Source organism: Chiloscyllium plagiosum, unplaced genomic scaffold (assembly GCF_037043375.1).
Source record: "Chiloscyllium plagiosum isolate Xiang-an unplaced genomic scaffold, Cpla_swu_hap1 HiC_scaffold_20, whole genome shotgun sequence".
Lineage (NCBI taxonomy): Eukaryota > Metazoa > Chordata > Chondrichthyes > Orectolobiformes > Hemiscylliidae > Chiloscyllium > Chiloscyllium plagiosum.
Window position 1 is genome coordinate 57,765,908 of NW_028270158.1, and position 21,586 is coordinate 57,787,493.

Below are 21,586 nucleotides of genomic sequence, written 5' to 3' on the forward strand. Positions count from 1 at the left end.
CTATGGCTGCAAAATTATAGAAGAGCTCAGGTTAAGGGCACAGGCCTGACCACTTATTTGAAAATGCATCTCAGGATATGTCAATGCAGTATCCAACAAATATGAATTATGATTATAACTACCAGTTGAAAATGTAAATATTACTGATTATCTAAATTATTAAACTTTCATTTATAAAAAAAAGGAAAGAACTGTGGATGCTGTAAATCAGAAACAAAAACAGACTTTGCTGGAAAAGCTCAGCAAGTCTGGCCAGCACCTGTGGAGAGAAACGTTTTGGGTCAGTGACTCCTCCTCAGAACTCAGTTCCCTCCACAAATTGAACTTTTCCAGCAATTTCTGTTCTTGTTTCACTTATAGTAGTTTGATGCCTATTAAAGTATAAATAACAAGTGATAAAATCTTCAGGGACAGGGTGTTAAAATACTGGGGATAAGGAAAGGAACAAAACAATAATCACTTTAAAACGATAATTCACTACTGTTTCTAAAAAAAGAAGCGGCATGTGAATGTTGGTGCCTTACATTGTCATAATGCTTTTTCACAATTGGTTCATAAAAGCCTATTGCCTCTTTATACTTGTTTTCTTGCATAAAGAGAACATGGGCAACATTCAATTTCCAAACATCATGCTCATTGCAGAACTCCACTGACTTTCGGAAGATCTTCTCAACCATTTGGTAGTTTTCCAAGTTCCAGTAGATTCTGGCCTGAGCCATAAGCACTGGAATATACCTGAAAAATAGGAATGAAAGAATGTAAGGAACATGAGCAGGGCTAGCAGAGTCTGAACTCTCATTCAGTTATATTGTGGCTGATCTCTAATTTCAAATGCACTTTACAGCCTTGAGTTGGTTCGCTCAATTGACTGGATGGCAGGCTTGCAGTGGAGATTAACACCAACAGTGTAGGTTCAATTCCCACACCAAGCTGAGGTTACCACGAAGGACCGTCCTTCTGAATTTCTCCCCTTCCTTTTATTCACTTGTGGTATGTGTGCTGCTGCTGACTGGGCCAGCATTTATTGCCCGTTGCTAGTTACTCAAGGTGGTGGTGAGCTGCCTTCTTAACCTGCTGCAGTCCACATGCTGTAGGTTGACCCACAGTGCCCTTAGGGAGGGGTTTTCAAGATTTTTACCTAATGGCAGTGAAGGAATGGCAATATATTTCCAAGTCAGGATGGTGAGTGGCTGAGTGGCTTGGAGGGGAACTTGCAGATAGTTGTGTTCCCATGCATCTGCTGCCCTTGTCCTTCGAGATGGAAGTGGTCAGGGGTTTGGAAGTGCCATGTAAGGATTTCTGGTGAATTTCTGCATGCTGTCACTGAACGTCAATGATGGTGGAAGTGGATGCTTGTGGATGCGTTGCCAATCAAGTGGGTTGATTTGTCCTGGATGATGTCAAGCTCCTTGAGTGTTGTTGGAGCTGCACCGACCCAGGTAAGTGAAGAGAATTCAATCACTCTCCTGACTTGTGCCTTGTGGACAGACTTTGTGGCGTCGGGTGGTGAGTTATTCGCCACACTATTCCTAGCCTCTGACCTGCTCTTGTAGCTATTGTGTTTATATGCTGTGTCGAGTTGAGTTTCTCGTCGATAGTAATTCAAAGGATGCTGATATTGGGGAATTCAGTGATGGTAACTTCACTAAATATCAAGGGGCACAGGTTAGATCATCACTTATTGGAGATGGTCATTGTCTAGCATTTGTATGGTCAGTCATTAGTCAGTCCAAGCTTAGAAATGTCCAGATCATTTTGCATTTGCACTTGAATTGCTTCAGGATCTGAGGAATCGCAAATAGCGCTGAGCATTGTGCAATCATCGGCAAACACCCCCACTTCTAACCATGTAATGGAGGGTAACTCACTGAAGAAGCTGCTGAAGGTGATTGGACACTACCCTGCAGAGATGTCCTGGAGATGAGATGACTGACCTCCAACAGCCATAGCCACCTTCCTATGAACTAGATATGACTCCAACCAGCAGAGAATTTGCCCCTTGATACACACTGATTCCAGTTTTGCTAGGGATCCTTGTTGCTTTATTGAATGAGGTCTGGATTTTAGGAACTTTCCCTCCTGCCTTTCCTCATGTTTGATAGCACTTGATAAATAGAATTATTTTAGGAGATAACAGATGTGGCTGATCAGAGCTGTGCAAGTAGCTGTTGTACAGATGGAATGTAAGACAGCAAGTTAAAATCAATAATTTAATTGTCAGCGACATTTCCACAGGGTTCATTCTGTAGCCCATTCTTTCAATGGTGTCAATGATTTTCATTTAAACTCAAAGACAGAGATGTCAAATGTTTCAGATGATGCATCTTCAGAAGGTGAAAGGAAGCTATGAAGGGATATTGATAGGCAGCATGATAAGCCTAAAACTTGATAGGTGGAAAGAAACTGTCAGTAAGCTGTGAATGGAAATAAATGTGCAACTATGAAAGGTTTGGGATGACAGAATCATAGGACATTGCAGAGTCTGCATGAAGTTGCTAGCCCTGTGTGAAAGAAGCTAATCAAACCTGTTGCATTAATGAAGGCAATTGTTGTAAAAGAGGTTGAAGTCTCCAGGTGATTCTCTAAAACAGTAAAGAGATGATTTAAAAAAACTTACAATTCAGGATACTTTGGCTTCCTACGGAGTACACTACAGATTTATTCATAACCATGATAAGTGTAAAGGAGACTGCATCTTCTATATATGCTATACTCAAATTAAGAAAGTACAAGCAAATTGTTTTAGGAGATAACAGAAATGGTAAATCAGAGCTATGGAAGTAGACATTTAGAAGAGTTGGGAGTCCTGTAAATAGAAAATGGAGGAGGTGAAGGGCAGCATTACATCCCCTGTTCTTGCATGGGGAGATACAAGGGGAAGTGGATCAGATATTGCAATGGTAGTCTGGACAAAAGTGTAACAGAGGGAATGGTCACTTTAGAATGCTAAAAGTGGAGGGAGAAGTTGGGCTTACTGCTAAGAGAAATTACACCTAGCTGGAGGTTTAGATTTCATCAAATACACTTTTATTTTCTATTCCCTGAATTTTCGCACAGCCTCTCAATTATTTCAAGAATGACATAAAAGATGAAATCCAGAAATACAAACCCCACCATTTTCATAGGCAGTGAGCTTGGGGAATGGGGAAGGTTACAAATTGTAAATTTATCATTTACAGAGGCACAAGTTCACTGGAGCTGCTTCCATTCAGGTGTGACTTTCCATAGCCAAGATGGGAACGCACAAAGTATGTGGATTAGATCTTGAAGGAACAGTTCAAAATTTTAAACTTGCTATAGTTGATGAGCCTTTTAAATAGTGCTGGTAGACAGTTTTCCTTGTTGCTCATGAAGTGTTCAGCAGGATGAGATTAAGAGAATGAATCAGCAATCAGGTCCAAGATAGCACCATTGGTGTCAAATCAATGTTATGTCTTAATTAACGTCACGATCTGCCTGCTCAGGGCATTTAGGTCAGTAGCTCCATGTATTCTAATGGTCACACCAAAGGTGACATCCTATACAATTTTCAGAATTGCGTGCACTGCATTGGATATCATTTTGGTCCCCTTATGGCATTTATATTCAAACATTCAAACTATGGTCACGTTGGCCAAACAGTTGTTATTCCAGTTTAGCTGGGAGCTGTGCAAGCCCCATCGCAGCAGACTCCAAAGAAATTATCTGGGCAAGTCTGCTACACTTGGAATCCTCTGAAAGTCTACACTGAAATAGGAGACTTTGACTGATTTCGATGAAATTAGGTGGGAAGTTACTCAGGAAAAGTTAAGATTATTTAATAGAGTCTAACTCCAAGCTCCCAAATACCCTTCCCACTTACTCACATCTAGGCCCGACCTGACATCCCCTGGGACCCCTACCCAGCTGCCACACTATCCCCGCCCCTATCTGGCACCCTACACATCCGATACTTTATCCTCCCAGCACCCTAATACTACATTTATCTTACATATATTTTGTTTGATAGCAGCTGTCAAAGTGGTCTGTCACAATCTTTAAATTCGAGAATATGGCAGCTGACTGCTGTGAGAAGTGAGCATGCTTTGCCTCCCTCTCAGTTCTGCACTACAAAAGAACTGTCCATATATCTGGAAAACTTGTACAGGATTGCCAAACTTTGGAGAATCCAGCCCATTGTTGCATTCTTCTCTCAATGTAGAAAGATGCACAGATATATTGCAGAAGCATATTTTTTACAAAAAAAAAGGATCCACAATCTGAAAAAGATATACTCTATTGGAAAGAATGATCAAAAGCTTGCCTGAAGAATTGGATGTGAAGGAAGTTGGAGGGGCATACAGAAGAAAATCCAGAACACGCATCTTTAGCAGATAAAGGAATGACCACAAATAACTTGAAGGATATAGAGAGTGTGTGGAAATTATCTGCTCTGAAGCCTTTTTGCAGTTTTTTTCCCCAGCAATTACTGAAGTAAATAATTGAAGGATTTTACAGAATCCAACTCACCTCTCAAGTGCCTCATCGTACTCATTTACTGCTTTTTTCACAGCATCATCATCTCGATTATGTCTTGCTTCTTGTACCTAAATTGAAAATTTGTTATTTTGTATTTATGACACTCATTAGAAAGTTGATTTGAATATCAAAGACTCACCTACCATTTTCAAGTGCCAGATTTTACAAAGTTATCAGTATATTGATTGATAACCCTTTCTCACAACAAGATTAGTGTCCAAAGTTTTAATCAGGACCAAACTTTGCTCAACTAAATACTCAACTGTGTTTAAAAAAAATCTTTGACGAAAATACATAACCAAGTTCACAAACATTTAGGAGACAACTTTAATCTCAAAAAAATGAATGGGTTTAGTCTCCTGGGAATACAAAAACACCCGGAATTTATATTTTGACCAGGCCTAGCTTAATTTGTATAAATGCAAGGTATTGCATTTTGGTAACAGAAATGAGTGCAGGACTTAAACAGTTAATGGTAGGTCCCTGGGTAGCATTGTCAAACAGAGACACTAGGGTTCAGGTACATAGTTCTTTGAAACTTGCTTCACAGGGTGGTTAAGAAGGAATTTAGCACGTTAGCCTTGCTCAGACCACTGAGTATAGGAGTTTGGACATCATGTTGAGATTGTACTGGATGTTGGTGAGGCCATTTTTGGAGTAGTGTACACAGTTCTGGTCCTCTGTTATAGGAAGGATATATTAAGTTGGAGGGGGTTCAGAAAACCTATCGCCCAATTCCTAAGCATCTGTATCCCTCTGCTCCCCACCTATTCATGCATTTGTCCAGAAGCATCTTAAATGAATCTACCATGCCTGCCTCTACTTCCTCTGCTGGCAACGTATTCCAGGCACCTACCACCCTCTGTGTAAGTGTATCCCCCTTAAAATTTTCACCTTTCACCTTGAAAGCGTGACCTTTTGTCACTGAATCCTTCACCCTGGGAAAAAGCTTATCGCTATCTACCCTGTCTATACCCTTCAAGATTTTGTAGACCTCAAACAGGTCCCCCCTCAATCTCATTTTTTCTAATGAAAACAATCCTAACCTACTCAACCTCTTTTCATAGCTAGCACCTTCCATACCAGGCAACATCCTCGTAAACCTTCTCTGCACCCTCTCCAAAGCATCCACATTCTTTTTATAATGTCGCAATCAGAATTGTACGCAGTATTCTAAATGTGGTCGAACCAATGTCTTGTACATGACCTGCCAGCACTTACACTCAATACGCCGTCCGATGAAGGCAAGCATACCATATGCCTTCTTGACCACTTTATCCACCTGTGCAGCAACCTTCAGGGTACAATGGACCTGAACTCCCAGATTTCTCTGCTCATCAACTCTTCCCAAGGCTCTTCCATTTACTGTATAATTCACTCTAGAATTAGACTTCCCAAAATGCATTATCTCACATTTTACTGGATTGAACTCCATCTGCCACTTCTCTGCCCAACTCGCCAGTCTATCTATATTTTCCTGTATTCTTTGACAGTCCTCTATGCTTTCTGCTACTCCACCAATCTTCGTGTCATCTGCAAACTTGCTGATCATACCAACAGTGCCCTCTTCCAGATCATTTATGTATATCACAAACAACAGTGACCCCAGCACTGATTCCCGTGGAACACCACTGGTCACCTTTCTCCATTTTGAGAAACTCCCTTCAACTACTACTGTCTGTCTCCTGTTGCTCAACCAGTTCCTTATCCACCTGCTAGAACACCCTGCACACCATGTGACTTCACTTCCTCCATTAGTTTACCGGGGGAACCTTATCAAACGACTTACTAAAGTCTATGTATAGACACCTACAGCCCTTCCTTCATCTATCAACTTGGTCACTTCCTAAAGAACTCTATTAGGTTGGTAAGACACAATCTACCTCACACAAAACCATGTTGCCTATCACTAATAAGCTGATTCTTTTCCAAATATAAATAGATTTTATCCCTCAGTACCTTCTCCAGCAACTTTCCCACTACTGATGTCAGGCTCACTGGCCTGTAGTTACCCAGAATATCCCTACTACCCTTCTTGTACAGAGGGACAACATGAGCAACCCTCCAGTCCTCCGGCACCTCACCTGTGTTTAAGGATGCTATAAAGATATCTGTCAGGGCCCCAGTTATTGCCTCTCTCGCCTCCCTCAGCATCCTGGGATAGATCCCATCTGGTATGAATTATGAAAATAGGCTGGATAGGTTGCAACTTTTTTCACTGGAGCGTGGGAGATTGAGGGGTCACCTTATTGAGGTTTATAAAATTATGAGGGGCATTGATAAGGTGAACAGCAAAGGTCTTTTCTCTACAATGGGGGAGTTCAAAACTAGGGGGCATATGTTTAAAGTGAGTGAAGAAAGGTTTAAGAGGGACCTGAGGGGCAACCTTTTCACACAGTAGATGGTTTGTATGTGGAATGAACTACCAGAAGAAGTGGTAGATGCAGGTACAGTTACACCATGTAAAAGGCACTTGAATAGGCACATTCAAGAAAAAGAAAGGTTTAGAGGGATATGAGCAGGCAAGTGGAACTAGTTAAGTTTGGGAAACCTAGTCAGCACAGACAAGTTGGACCGAAGAATCTGTTTCTGTTCTGTATGCCTCTAGATGATAGGCCAACTGAAAATGAGATTCCATTGCTTGGATTGGTCTGTAGTACAGTTTGGACAGTGCACAACTGGTGCAGGAAAGAGGCGATGTGAGGGACGCGGAAGAGCTCGGACAGTTGCAGCTGTGTCTTCTGAGGAGGAAGATGAGGACAATGAGCAAGAGGAACATTGCCTTCTGCATGATACAGCAATGCACCGTCAAACATAACAAGCCAGACAAGACTTAGTTAACACTCAATTCCAATAAGGTGAAGCGATTATTCATTGACTGTAAATTTGTTGTTGCTCAAAATACTGGGAGCCTCTGACTGTTTTCAGAGCAAATACAGCTTTTTTTCTGTTTGCTATTTCTTTGTTTTTCCTGCTGTTCAGTAATTTAGATTAGATTTAAATTAGATTTCCTACAGTGTGGAAACAGGCCCTTCGGCCCAGCAAGTCCACACCGACCTCGCGAAGAGTAACCCATGCAGACCGATTTCCCTCTGACTAATGCACCTAACACTTTATGGGCAATTTATCATGGCCAATTCACCTGACTTGCACATTTTTGGACTGTGGGAGAAAACTGGAGCAGCCGGAGGAAACCCATACAAACCCAGGGAGAATGTGCAAACTCCACACAGTCTCCCGAAGCTAGAATCGAACCTGGGTCTCTGGCACTGAGGCAGCAGTGCTAACCACTGGACATTTTTAACTGTTTGAATCTTTCCAGTTTGCGATGGTCCCACATTGAGCAACAACACAATGCTATGCTAAAATAAGCTGCTATGCTATGCTGGGTGTGTGAACAGCTGTCCCTTCGACATTGTTCTAAGGTGGTACGGCACGAAGGACAGGTAGCCTGTGTAGAATGATTCTTTTAGCTGCAGTTACAATTATAGTTGATCAGACAGTTGATAATAATCAATAGCAACACATTTATTCTCATGAGCGTCTGTTTCTGATGAACTGTCACCTGTGCCACCTATATGCCAAACAAAGCTACTCTTTTCCATTTGACTCCACTGTGTGTACTGTGAAAGGGGTTTTTGTGACTAGCAGTGACTGACCTGGTGCACAGCTGGCTTTAAATACGGAACCTGTGTAATGAATCCTGAGAACACCCACCATTAGTGAGTGCACAATAGTGCAAGTTTGAGGTAAGCAGCATCACAATGTGTGAGATAACTCACCAAAGCTCAGTGAGACAGAAAAAACTCTCCATGAAACTCCCTGAAATTGACACTTGGCTGGTTTTTGGTATAAGACAGCCCGATAGGTTTAAAGTTAAACTGGGCACATCACAGATAAAAGGACAGTGTTATTAATAAAATTTCAGTTACGCATATTATAATTGTTGCTACTGTTTTGTTGAACAGTGAAAAGTAGCCAATAGTTATTACATGTTTCTCCTTCCAAAACTTGGGCTTTGAATAGAAAGCCCTGTGACACTTGAGAGAAATAATTATAGATTTGTAATAGGTGTGGCAATAGTTTGACAGTCACGAGACAGAAGTGCATTGTTATGTTAAAGCACAATTCTAATTGTTCCGAAATTTAGTGATACTGATAAACTAAATAGGCCTTGAGTAACAACAAATGACACAAATGCTGTTGAGAATCCAATCTAAATCATGATCTACCGTTTCTGAAATTAGTTAATTACCTGTTTGGTCAATTTCCGTAACTGCTCAGTAAGTTTACCTGCCATTTCATCAAACTTTCTGAATGCCTAGAAAAATGTAGAAAATTACTGATGAATTTTAATGTTTGAAAAAACTACTAGAACATTGTCTGAAATGCCATAATTATAATTATATATGAGCATTTCATTCTTTGTGTCAAATCAACTCATTGGATAACTATTGAGGGCAACATTCTTTAAGATACTTTCTCACATCTCTGACAGTCCTAAGTCATTCATGATTCTCATCTCACACAACAGAGAAGAAATGAAAATAAAATGAGAAGAAATAACAAGGCCTGCATTTTCCAGCAAAGGCAGGTCATGCAGTGACAGCAGGGAATACAAATGAGAAGTCCATGAGATAAAAGAGCCACAATAGCATACTTTTCCCGAACAAGCATGATGTCATTCATGTTTGACCACCCTGCCAAATTTAAATGGCAATGAAGCCATGTAGCTTTGGACACTGGCCAATTTACCCACCTTTTGTAGCTGGACCAGTACCAGTTAGGGCACTGCGGTTATGGGGGTGGAAGTTGTAGAGCTCAGAGGTGGGGTGATAGTGCCACCCAGGGAGGAGAAAAAGGCCCCATCCGACCCCATGCTGTCTGACCATCAACAACTTCCTGAGAATTCACTTTGATCTATCAAAATGCTAAACAAATCTTTAATTCAGGACCTCTTTACCTTTAATACTGTGCAGCAGCACAGAGTTCATGAACTTTGTGAGAGAACTATTCCCTCTGATGGCAATACTGGTCAGAGAAAAGTTCAGAAGACCAACCTTGTAGATATTTTTAATTAATGGTGTTCAGATGTGATGGAACTAGAACCTAGGCCTTCCAGCACATGGGCAGAGACCTAGCACTGTATCACAAAAGCCCTCATGCAACCTTCTATACCGACTTGTATCATAATAACTATAACTTTCGGCTGATCTGGCTTTACTGAATGGGACAAAATGGAAACAATTGACTAGAGCATGGTTTGGAAAAGATCTTATTTTGAAAACAGAGTGCATGAATTTTCGAAGAAATGAAGTCTTCTGGTGATTGAAGTAAATGTCTTCAAGGAAGTTCTTCGAAAAAGCAAATATTCTTCCAGAAAGGAACCTTCTTGCCCTCCAAATGTATATTTTTAAGTCTTCAGATTGGTAAGCCTTTTGTAATTCCCTCTCATGTTCATTGTGCATTGCGTTCCTCATGGATTAGGGCAGGGGTGGGGAACCTGCGGCCTTCTAGGCCATTGTCTGTGGCCTTTTGAATGAATCCAAATTTTGCAGAACAAGTCTTTTATTTTTTATTAATATGATTGTTTTATCCTTTATTATTTTTATTTTAATCTTAAAGTGAATGTTTTTAAAATACCAGAGAGTAAAAGAAAATTCAACAAAATAATCCTTACAGACTGACCGCCACAATTAAAAAAAAAAGTGAATTTTGAAGAATATATAATTGAAGTTTCTTGGATGCAGCCTTATTAGATTACAACTAACATAATGCGGCCTTCCAACATGAAAAGGTTCCCCACCTCTGGGTGGGGAAATCTTTTGCTCTATCTTATTAGAGGTTCCGCATCCAAGTCTTAATAACAAAGCAATATGTTCTGATCAAATTACTCATTTAGCACATACAAGCTAGATCTTAGCAACATGAACTACATGACAATTTCTAGAACAGCCATTAGTTCTTGTTGGCCAAATCTGCTGTTATTATAAACTTCTTTTCCCATCATATTCTGCTCAATTACACTCTCATTGCTTTTAAAGAAGCTGAACCCTATTATTTTATAATGTTTAGCATCTCATGTAACAACGTTAAAATATTGGAACTGAACAAATTAAGCATTCAGCTATATTGCCCTAAAGTGTTCAATGCAGAACTTATTTTTAATTCACAATGTTTACAGTGTTTTTAATACATGACAATGCAATTGTATTTGGTGAGGTATAACAGTTTCAGAACAAGAAAGGAGAAACCTTGGAGTTCTCACCTCTTCTGGTGCTGTCTGACATGTTATCATGGCATCCAAGAACTCATATAAGTACTGCACAAAAAAAATCCAGAGAGAGAATCATTGAAACAAATATTAACTTATTTTTGGAATCTATGTCTGTTATGACAATGTTGACGTTTTTTTAAACAGAGTATAAATCTAAAGTTTAACTAATTGATTTGGGGAACGTTTGTGTAAAATATTAACTTCTGTTAACAGGCCAATGAGGAGATCCAACACTGGATAAGCTGTGCCTGTACAGCCTTCTAAAAACTATGTTAACACATCTTTGACAATGAAAACCTCTCAAGGCCAACAAAAGGCTTAGGCTTGTTTTTCACTCACAAATTGCATAGCAGACTGAGACATTTTCCAGTTTGCCACACCTGTCTTGGGAATCAGTACCCCTAAGCATGAGACGGAGTTGGAGTGGTTTAAAAGGTCTATGTTGATTCTCTGGAGGTTTGTCCCATTATTTTCTGAGCTATTAGGCCATCTAGCTGTCACTCCTCACACTTCATCACGCTCCCTGCTCCCTATCATCACTTCATTCTCATACATGACAACTCACACCCATCATTGCTCCCCACCCATTCTCAAGACCCCTTACAGTCCCTATGGTAACAGCAGGACAGAAGGCAGGAAACTTAATCATCTTAAAATCCATCATTGGTAAAATGCTAGAATTGATTACAGCAGTCTACGCTGCTGCCGCATAGTGAATACATGTTTTCCATATATGATTACATAGATATTCTCAAGAAGGTTGTACGTAGGACACTTGGAAACTCTTAATAAAATCAAAGTCAACATGGTTTTGTAAAAGGGAAGTCACTCGCGACTAATTTTTCAGAGTCTTTGGAAAAGTTACAAACAATGTGAGTAAAAGAGAATCTGCACTTGGATTTCTAAATGGCATTTGACAAGGGTTTACATCAAGGATTACTACACAAACTAAGAGCAATTGGTGTACAGGAAACATATTATCATGCAAAGAGGACTTGTTAGCTTACAGGAAGCAGACAGTAGAGATAAATGGGTTATTTTTAGGTTCAGATATTGCAACTATTGGATTCTAAGGGAGTGGTTTAGCTGGTGCTAAAACACTTCTGTTGATTCTCCAATCCTGGCAACACTCTTTCCAGAGCAATTGCACCTTGCTGTAATGTGATGACCAGAATGGTGTGCAGTTCTGTGGTTTAATTAAAGTTTTACATTATTCTAGCATAATCTCCCTGCTCCTTCATTGTGTGCTTCAACTAATAACTCATTGTATGCTTTTTTAACCACCTTGTTGAACTAACCTACTAATTCCTGGGATCCTTAGATGCAAAACGTAAAGTTCTTCAGTCCCTCTGGACTTCTCAGCATCCTATCTTTTAATCATACCATAAACGAATAATGTCTTGTTTGTCCCCTCCAAATATGTTACCCTTGCACTTGGGTTGAATTTTGTTTACCATTGTTCACAATATACATTGACGATTTGGACGAAGGAATTTGAATGCAATATCTTTGAATTTGCAGATGACACTAAGCTGGGTGGCAGAGAGTGCTATGAGGCGGCTACAGGGTGACTTGGACAGACTGGCTGAGCAGGCAAATGCAATAAAATGTGGATAAACGTGAGGTTATCCACTTTGGTCTCAAAGGTAGGCAAATTGTTGTCTGAATGGTGGCAGTTTAGGAAAAGATGAAGGGCTTTTGCCTGAAACGTCAACTTTCCTCCTCCTCGGATGCTGCCTGACCTGCTGTGCTTTTCCAGCACCACTCTAATCTTGACTCTGATCTCCAGCATCTACAGTCCTCACTTTCGTGCAGTGTAGGAAAAGGCGAGGTGCAATGAGACCTGGGTGTCATGGTGGAACATTTTGTGAAGGTTGGCATGAAGCAGGTGGTGAGGAAAGCTAATGGCATGCTGGCCTTCATAGCGAGAGGATTGGAGTATCGGAGTAAGAATGTCTTGCTGCTGTTATACAGGGCCTTAAGTAATGCCACACCTTGAACACGGTGTACAGTTTTGGTCTCCTAGTCTGAGGAAGGACATTCTTACTATTGAGGGAATCCAGCGAAGGTTCACCAGACTGATTCCCGGGATAGCAGGACTGACAATGAGAAAAGACTGGATCAGCTGGGCTTGTATTCACTGGAAGTTAGAAGAATGAGGGAGTGTCTCATAGAAGCATATAAAACTCTGATGAGACTAGAGTAGTTATATTAGATTAGATTAGATTAGATTAGATTAGATTAGATTACTTACAATGTGGAAACAGGCCCTTCGGCCCAACAAGTCCACACCGCCCCGCCGAAGCGCAACCCACCCATACCCCTACATTTACCCCTTACCTAACACTACAGGCAATTTAGCATGGCCAATTCACCTGACCTGCACATCTTTTGGATTGTGGGAGGAAACCGGAGCACCCGGAGGAAACCCACACAGACACGGGGAGAACATGCAAACTCCACACAGTCAGTCGCCTGAGGCAGGAATTGAACCCAGGTCTCTGGCGCTGTGAGGCAGCAGTGCTAACCACTATGCCACCGTGCCGCCCACCGTGCAGAAGCATGTTCCTGATGTTGGGGAAGTTCAGAACTATGGGTCACAGTCTAAGAATATGACATAAGCCATTCAGGACTGAGATGAGGAAGAATGTCTTCACTCAGAGAATTGTGAACCTGTGGAATTCTCTCCCATGGGAAGCTGTTGGGGCCAGTTCATTAAAAAAATTCAAGAGGGAGCTGGACATGGCCCTTGTGGTTAAAGGGATCAAGGGGTATGGGGAGAGGACGGGAATGGGATACTGAGATTACATGATCATATTGAATGACAGTGCAGACTCAAAGGGCTGAATGGCCTACTCCTGCACCTATCTTTTATGTTTCTATTTATCTATCACCTGACCAGTCCATTCCTATCTTTTTATGACCTACTGATTTATGTCCCACTATCAACCAATTTTTCTAACATTTTAGCACGATAAAGCTACCTTAATAGCAATTGCCTCTGTCTAACTTACCGGTGTGAGGAACTTGTAAGTTAGATGAGCATTTTCTGCCAAGACATCAGCAGCCAGGTCAAAATACTGAAAAAGTAAATTTTTAAAAATTAGTTTTTTTTTAAAAATTGCACCACTAAATTATTGTTTGAAATTTGTGACCTATACACTAAACATTCAAAGTGGAATTTTACTGGTTCTTCTTCATCCCAAATAAATATCACACATATATGAAAATTATGAAATTTTGATACTTAATTACTCTACCTGTGTTTTCAATTACACATTATTAAATAAAGGTTAATCAGCAAATTTGTCTGTATATGCCCATAAATGTAATTGAAGACTGTTTATTAATACTTAGACTTTAAAATATTTGTAAAGGATTGAAACGCAGATCAGTTTCACCTTTCATGTCAAGTCATATAAATCAATCTCAAAGCCAATGGACAGGAACCAAGTTCATATCAATGGTGGTGTACAATTAAACGATTAACAGGAAGAGTCTGCACAAATAGCCCTATCTCAATGATGAAGGAGCCCAGCACATCAATGCAATATGGTTGAAGTATTTGCGTCCATCTTCAGCCAGAGGAGCCAAATCGATTATCTATCTCGTTCTTCTCGTGAAGTCCCCAGCATCATAGATTCTATTTTTCAGCCAATTTGATTCACTCCACATGTTACCAAGAAATTATTGAAAGCACTGTTTACCATAAAGGTGAGGGACACTGGCAACATTCCAGAAATAGTACTGAAGTCCTGTGCTCCAGAGCTAGCTATGCCTCTAGCCAGGCTGTTCCAATACAGCAAGAATACTGGCACTTATCAGGCAATGGGGAAAAGTGTCCAGGTACACAAATCCAACTTGGCCAATTACAACCCTATCAGTTTACTGTCAGTTATCAGCAAATTGATGGCAGAGCTATCAAGTTCAGCAACAACCTGTTCAGCTGCACTGAGTTACACTGCTGCAACTTACCAAGGCTCCTTCTAAATCCATGAACTCTTTCACCTTCAAGGGTAGCAGATACATGTGAACACCACTATCTGCAAGCTCTCCTCCAAACTACAACCTACTCTCTTGAAACTATGTCACTGATTATTCACTCTTTGTGTCAAAATCCTGGAATGCCTAACAGCATTGTGGGTGCACTGATACTTCAAGGATGGCAACAGTTCAACAGACAGCTCATCACCAACTGCTTAAGGTCAATTAAAGATGGGAAATAAATGCTGACCTAGCCAATGGTGCTCACATTCTTTAAATTAATAAAAAAAACAGAAGTACAAATAAACAGAACTTCTAACCTAGAGCAGTGCAGTCAGAAAATCTGTAGAATTCAATTTGCTAGCTGAAAACTTTGCCTATGTATAAGGAAACTTGTTTGTCCATTGGTCTTCTGTTTATTAAGAACGCATATTTGACATTCTGCATACTACATATAAGTTAGCATGGCAGAGATGAAGACTTATCCAAAATAGAAGAGGTTGCTTTTGACTTTGACATGTAGAAAGATAGGCACAATTTTGGAATTTTTAAGAAATTTTTAAAAATGTAAAAATTTTTTAAAAATTAAATCAAAAACTACAAAGATTACGTACGTCAGCATAAACCATTAATTTTAATTTTCTTTTTGAAACAAAACTATAACTAGCTCAACTGATGGGAATAATATTCAGTCTCTAATTATGACTCACTTTAACGTTGCTTCAGATTGAAGACAAATTGAAGACAGAGTGATAACAGCGCCAAGAAAAGCCAGACATGATGCAAAATGGAAATAACTTTAAAAGAAACAGTATGCATAAATATAAGTAATCCAACAGTAAGTACATTATGCCACATACAAACAAGAAAAAATAATAGCAGTAAACACACTTCATATTTGCAATACAGCAGAAGCAAATTGCCAAAGGTTTCTGGTGGGAATGGGTTCTGCTGAAGTAAGAATTGGAGCTTTTCAAATCCCTCAGTAGGCTTGGAATCCATGTTCATTAGAGCTTGGTTGTGTAGAGTAACTGGGTCAAGTTCCTAGAAAGAAAATACAGCGGATGAACCCATGCTTGATTATCCTTATTCAAATAAATGACAAACTGTGAACAATACAAGCTTTCCCAAAGACATTAGATTTTGCCTCAGTCTTAAAATAAGTTAGAATATTTTGAAAGATCATCTAATTAATTTTTATCGATAAGCTAAAGGACTTGAAATGCCAACTCTGTTTCTCTTTCTACAGATACTGCCAGACCTGCTGGATTTTTTTTTAGACTCCCTACAGTGTGGAAACAGGCCCTTCGGCCTAACCAGTCCACACCAACCCTTCGAAGAGTAACCCACCCAGACCCACTTCCATCTGACTAATGCACCTAACACTATGGACAATTTAGCATGGCCAATTCACCTAACCTGCACATCTTTGGACTGGGGGAGGAAACCAGAGCACCCGGAGGAAACCCACGCAGATACGAGAAGAATGTGCAAACTCCACACAGACAGTCACCTGAGGCTGGAATCGAACCTGGGACCCTGGTGCTCTGAGGCTGCAGTGCTAACCACTGAGCCACCGTTGGATTGATTCAATGTGAGTACACTGCGTCTCTTCTGCAACCAGGGGTATCTTGAAGATCTTGTAGACATTTGTGATGTTGAGAACTATACATGTTGCTAGTCCTGCCATTACTAGTCCACTTGTGTCTCTAAGGTAATATTTTGTAATAACTTTGCCGAATTGTATAAGTCGTGATCTATACCAACCTCAGTAAGGCATTTGACAAGGTTCCTCAAGGTAGATTATCAAAGTTAGAATACAGGGGAAACTAGCCATTTTGATAGAGAACTAGCTCAAAGGTAGAAGACAGAGGGTGGTAGTGGATGGCTGCTTTTGAAACTGGAGATCTGTGCCCAGCGGTGTGCCACAAGGATTGGTGCTCGGTCCGCTGCTTTTTGTCATGTATATAAATGATTTGGATCTGAGCATAAGAGGTATAGTTAGTAAGTTTGCAGATGACACCAGAATTGGAGTTGTATTGGATAGTGAAGAAGGTTACTTCAGAGTACAACAGGATCTTGATCAGATGGGCCAATGGGCTGAGGAGTGGCAGATGGGGTTTAATTTAGATAAATGTGAGGTGCTGCATTTTGGAAAAACAAATCAGAGCTGGACTTATACACTTAATGGTAAGATCCTGGGGAGTGTTGTTGAATAAAGAGACCTTGGAGTGCAGGTTCATAGTTCTTTGAAAGTGGAGGTGGTGTTTGGTATGCTTGCCTTTATTGGTCAGAGTATCGAGTACAGGAGTTGAGAGATCATGTTGCAGCTGTGCAGGACATCGGTTAGGCCACTTTTGGAATATTGTGTGCAATTCCAGTCTCCCTCCTATCAGAAGGACGTTGTGACATTTGAAAGGGTTCAGAAAACAATTACAAGGATGTTACCAGGGTTAGAGGGTTTGAGCTGTAGGGAGAGGCTGAATAGGCTGGGGCTGTTTTCCCTGGAGTGTCAGAGGCTGAGGGGTGATCTTAGGGGTATGCATGGGGTAAATAGACAAGGTCTTTTCCCTGGGGTGAGTGAGTCCAGAACTAGAGGGCATAGGTTTAGGGTGAGAGGGGAAAGATTTAAAAGGGACCTAAGGGCAACTTTTCAACATAAAGGGTGATCAATGTATGGAATGAGCTGTTCGGGGAAGTGGTGGAGGCTGGTACAATTAAAACATTTAAAATAGATGGATACATGAATAGGAAAAGTTTAGAGGGATACAGGCCAAGAGCTGGCAAACGGGACTAGATTAATTTAGGATATCTGGTCAACATGAATGAGTTTGCCCGAAGGGTTTGCTTCTGTGCTGTACATCTACATAACTGTATACATTGTTTTGTTAGTGCACTAATACAAGGGATTGCCAACCAATTGTACGCACTTAATTGAGAATTCAGATATTTAAGACGCTTAGAGAGACAGTTTTACTTAAGCAAATTATGTTGATTGTGGCACAGGTTTGGCTTTTTCCCGACAATGTGTTTACATTCACAAGGTGGAAAGCTTCTGGTTGGAGGTTGTTCCACTTGATATATGTCTGCCTTACTGTGAACTTCAGACATTGCCTTAAGTTTATGCTGGTCTCTTGTGCACTCTCCGTTGCTGTGGCCCTATGGTTGCAGCTGTCTTCTGTTTGCTTGTGACCTGTTATAACTTCAGGTTGCATCTTTGCAGCCATAATTTTTGCACTGGTCAACCCAATATGCTTTTATCCTTTTAGCTTGAGCAGATCCTGGAATGTAGGACAAGTTTCTATTGGATGCGGCAGACTGCATTTACCACACAGTGCCACACTAGCTTTGTGTGAGCTGACTGCAGCATTAACACTGCTTGCTACATTTAACGTATGCAGTTGCTGTTTTGCAGGTACAATGCCTTCACATTTTCTGCCATCTCCTGGAAATAAGAAAAGATGCTGTGGTTTTCTTGGAAGGGTTCAATAGATGTTGATTGCCTCAACACCTCCATTATTCATTCCAATAGTTCAGCCTCTGAAATATCACTTTTATTAATCCATGTGAAATTGATCCATTGATCCACTCTGACTCAAACTGCCCTATGGCACAGCTTTGGTTGCCCGATTCAGTCATGCAGATTGCCCAGTGCAGGAAGGCCCCCTACAGGGTGGATATGGGAACAGCAGCTTCTGGAAGCATGACCTCTCCATCTCTCACGCACAGAAAGGGAGGAAAGGTCAGATCAGAATTAGAGGAGTGATGGTTCCCTGGGGCAGGAAAGCAAATTGAATGGGTGGAATTCCAAGATTATAGTGGCAGAATTCCACCAAACTGCAGAGATTCCTTATCCCTAACTGGCGTTAGGCCCCTTCTTTGCAAGCTCCAGTGGCTTTCAAAATCATTGGTTTTATCCTAGGTTCTAAAAATCTCAATAGAAATTAAAGGGTAGTGCGATTAAACAAACAAGTTACAACCTCTGAATGATTGTAACTCAAGCAAAATCAGAAAGTTCTTACTAACTAGATCTGGAAGGCAAAGCATTTGCATAATTTTATCCTTTGATTTTAATTCACAAACCTCTACAACAAAGATTCAAGTAGAAAATACTGCATGGTTCAAGAGCTGGCAGGTTCATTCAGCAATACAAAAAGGAACATTGTACCCACAATTTCATCCATATTAGAATACAAGTGGATTATGTAGGCATTCTAATTACTTGAGAACACATCAAGTTATGGTATGTTTAACTGTGGATTTTTTTTAAAAAGTCTTTTATAAATCAGCTTACCTCTTCGGATCGTGGTGGCATGTCTGTCAATGCTTCTTGAGCTGCTTCATCTGTTTGATGACAAGGGATGGAAAGTATGATTGCCACTGTAGCAATATTCTACAACCATAACCCTTTGAAGCCAGATTACAAATAAATATACAATACAGAAGATCATCAGAAATAATTGCTTGGTAGTACAAAACTTAAACATTGCTAAAAAGACACAGGGAGTCAAAGCTTTACATCTTGTAACCATCAGAACTAGAATGGAAGAAACATACTTAGGAAAGAAACCCCACCAATTTATGCAGCAAATGAAGAGGGTGCCAACTGGTCGGACTAATTGGCCTGGAACAGTTAACTGTCAACCTTCATTCTTAGATTCAAGCAGGTAGATTCTGATTGGTCAGTGTGTGGACGCAGCAGTGACTGGCTGTCTCCATAAACCCCTCTCATAAAAAATGTACAATGTAGGTACAAATTCACTTCGCCTACATAAAACAGAGTCCTGTGTATTTGCACATATATCTTGTGGCATGCAGAAATGCATCAGAATGCGAGCCTGATGATCTGAAATTGATTTCTGTTGTAATTCTTAGCACAGTCTGGATTATTTAAATGATTTCCAAAAGAAGAATCTAATGGAGGATATATTTTTCTGAGACTTGCAAATATGGGTTGATTGAACATGATTGGCATGTTGTCTGCTGCGAATCTGCAATGGAGCATGGCATTTGATATGGTCTGCCAAAGTATCTTCATATGTAACATTATGGATAGGATTTCTCCCTAATATTGGATGAACCAATGAATCAGAACCAGAATTTCCTTACAACTGTGCTCATTTCCTCCTGTAATTTAGACAAGAGTGAGTCACAAACCTTGTTAACAGAGATTCTGCCAATTTGAGGGGGTGAAGGACATGAAGCAAGAACAATTCTGAGGAACTTTCAGGCCAGGGTCACAAGATAAGTTAGTCAACATGAAGTAAGCATAAATCACAATCTTACAAATTCTTGAAAGCATATTTTAACAAAGCTATGTAAAACAAACAACTGATAAAACAGAAAAAAAGAGAAAAGTCTTTGTTTCCTTGAGAGTAATAACCCTCTGTCTATTGTCATTTTTGTAAATCACTATTATACTTCCAAGAGAGACCAGGACCTTATTCAAAACTCCAAGCAGATTTAATAAGATTCTATCTAATAAATCTACGTTTAAATTTTGCTCCTCACGAATTGCATCCCATGTATGGTTTTCATTTCAAGGTCTTAAGCTATTCCTTATGATCTGTTTGCATCAAGGAACTTGACCTGTCTCAATATTATTTAGAGGACAATGTAGTTTTTTTTCCAATTTACTTTGCAAACTTTTTGAAACATTCAAAAATTCATTCGGCCTCACTAAAAGTACGACACAAGTTATAAAACAGTTCCAATTATTTTTGACTTAAACACTCACAGTTCTTCAGTTGGTATTCAATGGCTGCTTTAAGATTAAAAGCTTCAATCAATGCAGTTTCATGGAGCACTAATGTGTTCCCAACACTTCTCACATCAATCCCTTCAGTTGTCATACCAACACTAAGTTCTGAAAAGAAACACGATAACAAATCATGAAAGTAGTGGTGTAGTTTAATAAAGTTATATTTTTAAAAAATTAAAGAAAGCAGGGGCATTCGCTTCTGAGGCATAAAATGGAAAACTAGAAGTGTTATGTCAAACTTTCTTTAGGTCATGCTTGGGATGCTGGTTTATGGTTTCTATATTTCAAAATCGAATACAGAGCAACTGGAGAGGGTGTAAAACAAGATTTACTAGAATGATGTGGGAACTGAAAGGTTGTATCTACCAGGAAAGACAGAGTTTAGGATTCTTCGCTAAACATAAAAAATGGATGACTTGAAAGAAATATTTAAGTTTATTTAATGTTAAGATATATCAGGTTTGGATTGAATTCAGACAGTTACTTCCACTTGAGTGAAACCAGGACTGGGGCGACAAATATTAGAGAGTTATTTTAAAAAAATTCAATAGGAGTTTAAGGACATATTTTTGGCCCAGCCTGCTTAGAACATAGAGCTTCCTACCAAAAGCACAATGAAGGCACGTAATATAGAAGCGTTAAGTGAGAAACGACATTAACATAAAGAAAGAAGTTGATGGAAATTTTAATGGAAAAGGTTGCAAGGAGACTCAGAATCCAATCACCAACATGAGCCTTTGGGTCAAAAGCCTGTTTCTGTGCTGAAAATGCTATGTATGTCTAAACCCAAGCAATTAAAATTCAGCATTGCAAAAGCATGATTGTTTGAACAAATCTTTCTAAACCTACAGAAGAATCATAAAGCAGTTTAACCCATGGTATTAAGACTGGAAAACAAACATTGTTTTAAAAGCTGGTACTATAACAGACAGGTGAAAATTAAATTGCTTTATTCTTTCACAGTATGTGGGCATCATTGGCAAGTCGATCATTTATGCCCCTCCGTAATTGTCCCGCAGAAGGTGGTGGTGAGCCAGCTTTATGAACCCCTGTATTTAAGAGGGTTC

At 40.0% G+C, this 21,586-nt stretch overlaps 1 protein-coding gene across 1 annotated transcript in view; it reads right to left on the bottom strand.

Annotated features, from left to right (window-relative positions):
* Positions 1 to 21,586, bottom strand: part of ift70 (intraflagellar transport 70) — a 73,212-nt gene that overhangs the window by 28,455 nt on the left and 23,171 nt on the right. The window contains exons 7-14 of the mRNA XM_043711170.2: positions 20,496 to 20,624; positions 19,053 to 19,102; positions 15,650 to 15,802; positions 13,789 to 13,854; positions 10,766 to 10,819; positions 8,753 to 8,818; positions 4,489 to 4,565; positions 525 to 735 (exon numbers count right to left, since the gene is read on the bottom strand). Coding sequence (XP_043567105.1) covers positions 525 to 735; positions 4,489 to 4,565; positions 8,753 to 8,818; positions 10,766 to 10,819; positions 13,789 to 13,854; positions 15,650 to 15,802; positions 19,053 to 19,102; positions 20,496 to 20,624 — 806 coding nt within the window. The remainder of the gene's footprint in view (positions 1 to 524; positions 736 to 4,488; positions 4,566 to 8,752; positions 8,819 to 10,765; positions 10,820 to 13,788; positions 13,855 to 15,649; positions 15,803 to 19,052; positions 19,103 to 20,495; positions 20,625 to 21,586) is intronic.